At 37.5% G+C, this 9,209-nt stretch overlaps 1 protein-coding gene across 2 annotated transcripts; it reads right to left on the bottom strand.

The window, feature by feature from the left end:
• Window positions 1–2,651: 2,651 nt before the first annotated feature.
• Window positions 2,652–8,022, bottom strand: LOC111869326 (cell division cycle-associated protein 7). 2 transcript variants are annotated; one of them, XM_023860774.2, is made up of 5 exons: window positions 7,517–8,022; window positions 6,974–7,172; window positions 5,628–5,803; window positions 4,867–4,993; window positions 2,652–3,275 (listed from the first exon to the last, which is right to left on the bottom strand). In XM_023860774.2, the coding sequence occupies exons 1-5, from the start codon at window positions 7,738–7,740 to the stop codon at window positions 3,126–3,128; spliced, it is 876 nt and encodes a 291-aa protein (XP_023716542.1). In that variant the 5' UTR covers window positions 7,741–8,022; the 3' UTR covers window positions 2,652–3,125. The 2 variants fall into 2 exon arrangements, with proteins under 2 accessions (XP_023716542.1, XP_023716543.1); XM_023860775.2 differs by having other exon boundaries at window positions 3,268–3,342.
• Between the last annotated feature and the right edge of the window lie 1,187 nt (window positions 8,023–9,209).

Below are 9,209 nucleotides of genomic sequence, written 5' to 3' on the forward strand. Positions count from 1 at the left end.
GTACTGGAAGTACGAAAACATTAAAGAGGTACAACGACAATGGCAGAATGAGTTTGGAACTCAGCTACCAACACATCAAACAATTGCTCATATTCGGGATAAATTTGAAGCTGACGGTACTGTTCATGATGTGCATAAGCAAAGATCTGGGTGACAGATAGTAACAGGTCCAGCTTCCAGTGCTGTGGTGTTGCAACACTGGTCAGGTGTACTGCAATACGCTTCAGACATCGATTTTCCCTGCCATTCGAGAGCTGTTTGGAGATGAGAAATTTTACCTACAACAAGATGGTGCTCCACCTCACTACCATCGAGATGTCAGGGCGTACTTGGATGACACTCTACCTGGATGATGGATAGGTCGAAGAGGTGCTATTGAGTACCCACCATGGTCTCCAGACCTAACACCTCTCGACTTCTACCTATGGGAAACCTTGAAGGATGAAGTTTATCAACAAAAGCCAGCTAAACTGAACGCGTTAAGAGAAACCATTGAAGCGTCGTGTGCAGCCATCACACCGGACACACTGACATTCATAGTTCGCTCAGCAGTTCGGCTGCATCAACGCTGTTTAGCCGCTGATGTTTGTCACTTCGAACACATACAATGACTCCCTCTCTCTGCGCAAGAATTGTTAACTACATGTCATTTTGTTCTAAAGATACTGACTATCAAAGAATGAGTACATTTTTTTGGACCCCTCTGTATATTGCATTCCCCACAGCACAGTGTTGAAAATTTTCATTTTGTTCTGTTACAACATATAATTTTCATCTTATATGGTACTGATATGTACAAATGGCATGTAGTCATCTTTCTTATGTGTCTTCATTGGACAACTTTTATTTATATTGTTCCATAATATTTTTAATGGGATTCGATTCCACTGTATATCCTGTGAAAGTGTTCTTGTTTATTAATTGTGAATTTTGCTAATGTAAATATATACAATATGTAATGCAGTATTTACTGAATTATATATATATATATATATAAATAAAATTATGTGGTCTTTCTCTTGCTGTTTAGTTACAGATACAGCATTTTGGTAGGAACACTTAGAGGAAAGCTAACACTAGGAAGACCTGGATGTAGATGGGAAGATAATATTAAAATATTTTAAAGAAAGAGGATGGGGAGTATGGACTAAATTCATTTGACTCAGGATAGATCTGTGGCAGGCTCTTGTGAAGAAGGCAATGATCCTCTGGGTTTTATAAAAGTGCTAGAAATTTCTTGAATGACTTAGCATCTCTTGGCTTCTCAATATGGAATCAGCCCCAAGGAATTAATTACTGAAAAGGACACTATGATACCAGTTGACAGCAACGTCATGCAGTCATTCCATTTAAGATCCTCTTGTCTTCCACGTTTCATGAAAGTACTCAACTTTAATAATACTAGTACTTCATGTAACACCACATATCCTCAGCAGATAATACCACAAGTTTACACAATTAGTATCAAGACTTTTAAATCTGAGACAGGATACTCAATATTTAGGTGCAATGGAGGGATAAAAAATGTATGCAAACATATTTAAACAATATTTTATTATCTAAAATAAACACTGGCGAGCAAATGGCTTCAGTGTTGTTTAAGGCACTCAAAAATGTGTCTTACAACATGCATGGAGTTGGTAACTGTAGACTATCACAAAAGTAAGCTAGACATTCAAATTAGCTTTTCCTTAGCCCTAACATATAGCAACATGCTACATAACTTTTTGTACTTTTCAAATAACATTTCAACATAAACCAAGTATACCAAACAACTTACTGTACCTGTATCTTGCTGCAGAATTACAAACACTGTTACACAGCAGTGTACTTTGGTCAATACCTTTAAGTCACGTACACAGGCTGATACTCAATAATGACTACAAACAATTATACCATAGGTAAAATGCATATGTCAACATTATATTGGCATCAGCTACACTAACATATATAAATACACTATACAAATATATGTATACTATACAAATACACTATATGATATATTGCATGCATGTTTTTTGAATGAATGAAAATTTCATGTGAATTATGTGGGTGCCTGGCCATGGAATAAACCAAAGGTGTTATATGAAAATGTGCCAAATCAGAAACATGCACTGCAAGGAAGATAATTCTTTATTCAAACATTTCATATTTACATTTTTTTCATGTTTAATTTTGTTTTACTCATTTTTTGTTTTGTTTTATGTGGGACCAAATATTGAATTTGTATTGATATCTTAAGTTTATTTGATTATCTTATTCATGTGCAGGATATAAAAGCAGCAAGAAAGCTGCACATAAAATATGATGCTAAATTAATTATGTACATCTTGTTAAGTGATGTGATTTACTCTAACCTCCAAGATGAGACACCATTTAGTCCCACCAAACAGACAGGTTAAAATGTTTATACAGTGCCAGTGCATTCAGTGACAACCTGTGAAACACGTGTTCCTGTAATAAACTATTTTTTTTATTACTTGTGGGGTGGGACTAAGTCCCTTGTACTGCGGCCACTTCTGGCCTATTGTACCAGCCCCAGATGATAGGTGAGGGTGATTGTGGAGCAATTGGTGGAATGAAGATTGGCAGGGGAAACCGAAGTACTCAGAGAAAACCTGCCTTAGCACCACTTTGTCCACCACAAATCCCACTTGACCAGACCAGGGATTGAACCTGGGCTGCCGTGGTGGGAAGCCAGCGACTAACCGCTTGAGCTATGGTGAGGCCTGTAATAAACTAACACAGCTTGTACCTTGCAAACACATGTTACGTACAACTTACACAATGTATGCTATATTGCAAATGGAGCAAACTTCTATAATACCCATAATTTGTCTAAAATGTTTCCATTGCTGCATGCAATCAGCTATGGACACAAAGTGTTCGCAAAAACATCTTGCCCCTGCCTTGAAGATAATTATCTACTGCATTTACACGAAATTAATTTTACTTAAGACCAAAGAAACATGTGGAGAAGAATATCCTTCCACAGTCTGCTCATCTAAAATCTAGACATTATTATAAAGCAATTATAATAATAACACAAGGCAACAGGATAAATTGAGCACAGATATGCATCATGACCAATGAGTAAATATACATACATATCTGTTAATACTGTCTCAGTCTTCTTCAAACTGCAGGTACTCTTTCACACTGCTATAACCTTCACTTTTAACAAATGGAACCAAAATTCCTGTCGGTTTTTTGCCTTCTCTTGTACGGCAGATGGAGCAGTTGCACAGTCCACGACATGGTGGACAAGCCCAATCCTGTAAACAGTTATTTTACCTGCTGCACTGCACTTGCTTGTGGTGACTACCAAGAATGTTGACAAATCTTGGAAAAATAACAGATAAAAAATTAACTGCTGACTAAACATGCAAACTTCTACCAAAATCAGAGTATAAATTTCATACTTTATAGCAGTATGGACTGTGGTAACATATGTAACATAAAAGGTGGTGGGAGTAACTATGACCCACTTAAGGTCATACATTACAGGTAGTAATGATGCCATCCTCAATGAGGTTGGCCGAATTACAGCTGTGTCACTGGTGGGGGTGCATCAAGGACCAGGGGATTTGTTGCGGCACCTCCTTGTGGTCCCACTGGGCAATGTCAGTCTCAGGTTCTGGATTACTATGACAAGCTGGGACTAGAGGCTAAGCTCCCATAAAGGGCAATGGCGTCTTATGACTGGAACCTCCCATGTGGCGGCATTATGACTCAGGTATTACTACAGTCTGCCTGGGATGAGTGCGGGACAGCACTCATATGGAGGTAGCTCTGGCTACTTGAGTTGTCTCCCATTAAGGTGCCACAAGCCTTCAGGCTGGGAATAAGGGGTGACCTGCCACCCCAAGGGGTGATCCTTTCATATTGTTATCCCTGGTAGCAACCACATGGTCATCTGGGACATCCCCCTCCCCCCAAACATATACTTTAGGTCGTGGAGGCTTCATGAGAATTTTATTCTCTACAGGACCAAACCACCTAAGATAATGTGCGAGGAATCATGCCAAGGGCTCTGCGGCACTGGAGTGGATATTACCCAGTGTCATGAATGATCCCTTTGGGGCTCCAGGCAGCACACCGCTATATTTATGCCTTCCACCCATATGGGGCATTGCAGGTGGTGACCTTTTAAATCCGTTACTTGTGGCACCACTGTGGAGACCTAAAACAACAGGCCCCAGAACCTAAAAAGGCAGAGGGACTCCCCTTCAAGATCCTTAAGAGAAATACTTCAGTAGGGGGCTGCAAGCTCCGATGCACAATTAAGGGGCCCGGTTGCAACCAGCGAACCTGCTGTTGAGATTTCCGCCAAAGGCAGAGACAAACCAGTGGTGACAAACCTGCCCGGGGTAAAACCAAGGACCTCTCTCTTGGGAGTCAGTAGTACTGACACTCCACTGCAGTAGTGGACTAACAGATGACCCCATTTGTGAAAGGTGCCTAGAAAAAGATGAACCAGCCACACATATCCTTGATTGTGAGGCAAGAGCTTACTTAAGATTTTATCAGTTGTACCAGTTTTTTATGGAACCAAGTGACTATTATGACACACACACACACACACCCATAAACAAAGTCCTACATTTCATTCAAGGTGTAGGACTGATAAAGAGTTAAACAAAAATGGGGAAGCACAATAGATCACTGAAGGTCGCAGTGCAAAGGCCAGAAGGGCCCACCCCTTATGCAGTCATTCATTCAACATAGAAGGTTGTATGAATATCATTCCTTATTTAAACAACCTGTGTAGCATACAGCATAAGTTAAGCCTCTAGTCACTGTTTCATACATAATGATTATATTACTGTCTATTCATCGTAATAATCAAAACATAATAAATATTACCGGATCTTTCAAAGCCTTTTCTGCATTCTCTCCATATCTATTCTTGAGGCATGGTCCACAGAACTGGCCTCGAACACCCACACAGCTACCAGACCGACACATTGTTTTGGTGTCTAATGTTTTCTGCCTGCAAGGAGACATTATGCAAGTAACTGATTCAATGCTAACTTCTATATTTAATAATTTTCAATAACAGTTACATTCTGCAGCACAGTGTGTAGTGAGTATTTTCATCTTAACATTTTGGTGAGATTTCAATGCAAAAATTCTATGCTGAAGTTCTAATGCCTGTTTGACATCACTTTGGTTACACCGCTTCAGAGTTCCTTCACACAAAACTGTTATGGATATGATCCTCTGCTTTCTTCTCAGACAGCAGTAGTGACTTACAACCCACATCATAGCAACGTTACAGCTGGTCTTTACCACGGCACACCAGACACAACTATATGTATCAATTATGACAATCAGCATGACATATTTCATATCAGTTTCTAGTTTCCTCATCCCTGTTACATGTCCTGCCTATCTCATCCTCTAACTTTAATAACTCTAATAACATTAAGTAAAAAATATAAACTGTGAAGTTCTTTATTCTGATTTCATCTTTGCTAGATCCATACATTGGTCTTGGCACTTCTCAAACATTCACAATCTAGCTCATTATGAAGTATGACTAGATCCTTTGATATGGCTTCCATCTGGCAAGAAATAAAGATACAAACAAGTTGCTTGAGTCTGAATATTGAATGTGTAAGTACCTGCATTGATGACAGCATGTACCACGTTCTGAAGAATATATCTTTCCTCCACTTTTCTGGGCAACATTTTTGATGTCATCTTCTGTCACCTCCTCAGGGCTGAGGACAATTGGTACTTCTGCTGTATGTCTCTTGATCTGTCTCTGAGGTAACAGCTCTTCCTCATCTGACAGATCCTGTGAAAACACCACAAAAATCTGCAATTCAATGTTCTGAACTTCCCAAAGTTATGAAGAGATACTGCTGGGGGGGGGGGAAGAGCAAAATTACTGTAAATCAAATTCCATAGATATCATAGAAATTCACATGGACAAAGCTGTAAAATCTTCTACAACCTGTCACTATAACAAACATGTATGTAATATATAAAGTATCTGTACAGGCTACAAATTGTATTTGAAATCTCACATATATGAAAGTATAAATATATAGGACCAAGATCTGACTATGAGCTTTTTTCATCAGAATATAATAAACAACTGAAGACATAGAGGAAGTCCCTGTAAACATGCTGCAGCTGGATAAGTATAATCCTCCTTAATCAAAACAATAAAAACTGTCCGTGTAACAGGCCGTGAAGGCCCATATGGGTGTGAGAGGTCAAGGCTCCAACATCTTCTAGACAACTGGCTCACAGATGGCAGTAATGCTGTTAGCCTTGCGTGCCTGCCATCCTTAACCTCCCCAAGAATCTTCCTGGTATTCATTTCTGTTACAGGCTGAGTTGAGCCCAGGGCCATATTGTGGCTGGAAGGATTAGGTAAACTGAAAAAATTCAATGACCTGATTGGCAATTGAACAAGAGACCTTTCAGCTTGTAGCACAGTGCCTCAACCATCTACACTACCATGTGCTCCAAAAGACAACATACTATACAATTATTTGTAGAGCATTTTCTAAAATGTAGGAGAACATCACACAACTGTCAACGTCACCAACAAAATTTCAATACCAATCAATTAAACCTTTTCCAATTATTATTTGCAAGCCAACTAGAAGAGTCCTCAGAACACATGAGTTGCTAAGCTAGGAAAGAAATTCCCACAATTTTATGGAACCTTAAAGTTTATCAAAGTGTTCAAAAGAGCCCTATCCTGGGCCAGATTAATCCAATCCACACCCTCCCATCCTATTCCTTTATGATCCATTTTAATATTATCCTCCTATCTTTGCCTAGGTCTTCCAAATGATCTCTGTCCTTCAATTCATAAGAAAACTTCATATGCACTTTGCTTCTCCCACTTGTATGTTACATGCCATACACAACTTATCCTTCTTGGCTTAATCACCCTAATAATAACTGGCGAGGAGTACAAATTATAAAGCTTTAAAGCCAACCAACTTACCTCACTCTCGCTTCCTTCCCACACATCAATAACTTCATTACTGGCAACTTTCACTCTAAACTTTTCTTGACATGGAAAACGCACAAAAAAAAGTTTCTTCACACTCAGATTATTATCACTGCCATAATCATCTTCATCCCATTCATCATCATCTTCTTCTTCTTCTTCTTCATCACAAACATAATAATTATTCTTCAGTCTGCAAGAATTCAATATACAAACTTCATTCCATCAGTCAAATGTACAGTAGTGATCACTGTTGATACAATGTGCTGTGGTGTCCATTTTGTCTTCTTTGTTCAAATCTTTAGCTATTCAGCTAAAACAACTGGAGTGATACTATGGCAGAAGGACTTTTTAAGGACAATGAGACAGAAGTGAGGAATCCAGCACTGCATTTATATTTCATCATACACTACAATGTACATTCAAACAACATAAAACTAAGGACAGAACTTTCAAGATATAAAAGAATAAATAAAATGTGCAAATATAAAATTTGGAATAGTCAATTAAAATTCTATTTCAATCTTATGAACTTACTGTTTAAGTCTTGTAGAACGTCTGATCCGAACAGAGCGTCTGCGGGTTGTAGGAAAGACATTACAATAAGTGCGTCGCTGGGTTTCTGCTGTTCGTCTCTGAGATGAAGCAGTAGTTTTGGATTGGGCTGACTTCTTGAGTGTTTCACTAAGATCTCTTAGTTCATTAAACAATGAAGAAAACTGTAAACACAACACAAAAGAATGGTTGGTTAGTAACAACATTCCTCAATAACAGAACATATTACATACTACATAATCATGAAGCTCCACAACACTGAAGTGAGACAGTTCAGAAATCAGAGGAACACAGTCCCAACTACATTACTGGTCTGCCAGTTAGGTGTACAATTTGGTCTTGCAAAAAGCACCCTACAATCCCAGTGTTCCCCAAAACTCTGAAAATATTCTGCATCAAATGTAATCTTACATGAGTTTTGTTACATTCTAAGAACTCTAAATTTGAAAACTTTAAAAATGACATAAATATTGTATTTGAAGCCTTAAACAGATGGTTCGAAGCCAATTTACTCTCATTAAATTTTGATAAAACCCATTACATATCATTCACAACTAAAAACAACCACCAAATTGATCTGGACATCAGTTATGCCAACAAATTAATCTGTAAAGTACTTGATACAAAATTCCTTGGAATACATGTAGACAGTACACTGTCTTGGAAAATACATATTGAACAAATTATACCTAAATTAAATGCAGCTTGCTATGCGATGAGATCAATTAAGCCTTTTATGTCACAGGAAACATTGAAGATGGTTTACCATGCCTACTTTCATTCTATTATGAACTATGGATTAATATTTTGGGGGAACTCTTCACATAGTGTAATAATTTTTAAAATACAAAAGAATATAATTAGAATCATTACAGGATGTAGAAGTAGAGATTCATGTAGAGAATTATTTAAGAAATTAAAAATTCTACCTCTTCAATCGCAATACATATTATCGCTTCTCTTATTTGTTGTTTACAACAAAGATAAATTCAAATTAAATTCTGATGTCTATAACATGAATACTAGACAAAAATATAACTTCCACCTACCCTCATCAACTTTATCAGTATATCAAAAAGGAGTCTACTTTACTGGCATAAAAGTGTTCAACAATCTGCCACAAAGTATTAAAAACTTGGGCAATGATACTAAAAAGTTTAAATCAGAGTTAAAGAATTATCTACATGCTCATTCCTTCTACTCATTAGATGAATACTTCAATGTAAATAGAGAATGATGTAAAATTAAGTTATATTAATTTTTAAGCTAAAATTGCCTGTACTTATGTATGTAACCTTTTGATGTGTTCTGTATCCAAAGGTACTAACCTACTTAGGATTTATAGAATGTAAATAAATTCAATTTAATTCAATATGACATTCTACTTGGGAGGGGGATACAAAAACTGATGCCAGAAACCATGTATCAAGACGTGAGAATATATGTGTGCACTGTAGACAGAGCAGTCGAAGTGATCATCCACTTATACTTATTTCTTTTATGTCTTCATAAACCAATTGCTAACCTCTTGTGCTTTCAGAAAAGTGCATATTATGTTTATTTACTTATTTATTCCATTGTAAAATTCCATCGATCCAATCTAGGCTACAAATATGCCTGACGGATATAGAACCAGTCACAGACTGGTAACTAAAATACACACGCTATGAAAATA

The sequence above is a fragment of the Cryptotermes secundus genome, unplaced genomic scaffold (genome assembly GCF_002891405.2).
Source record: "Cryptotermes secundus unplaced genomic scaffold, Csec_1.0 scaffold325, whole genome shotgun sequence".
In the NCBI taxonomy this organism is placed as follows: Eukaryota; Metazoa; Arthropoda; class Insecta; order Blattodea; family Kalotermitidae; genus Cryptotermes; species Cryptotermes secundus.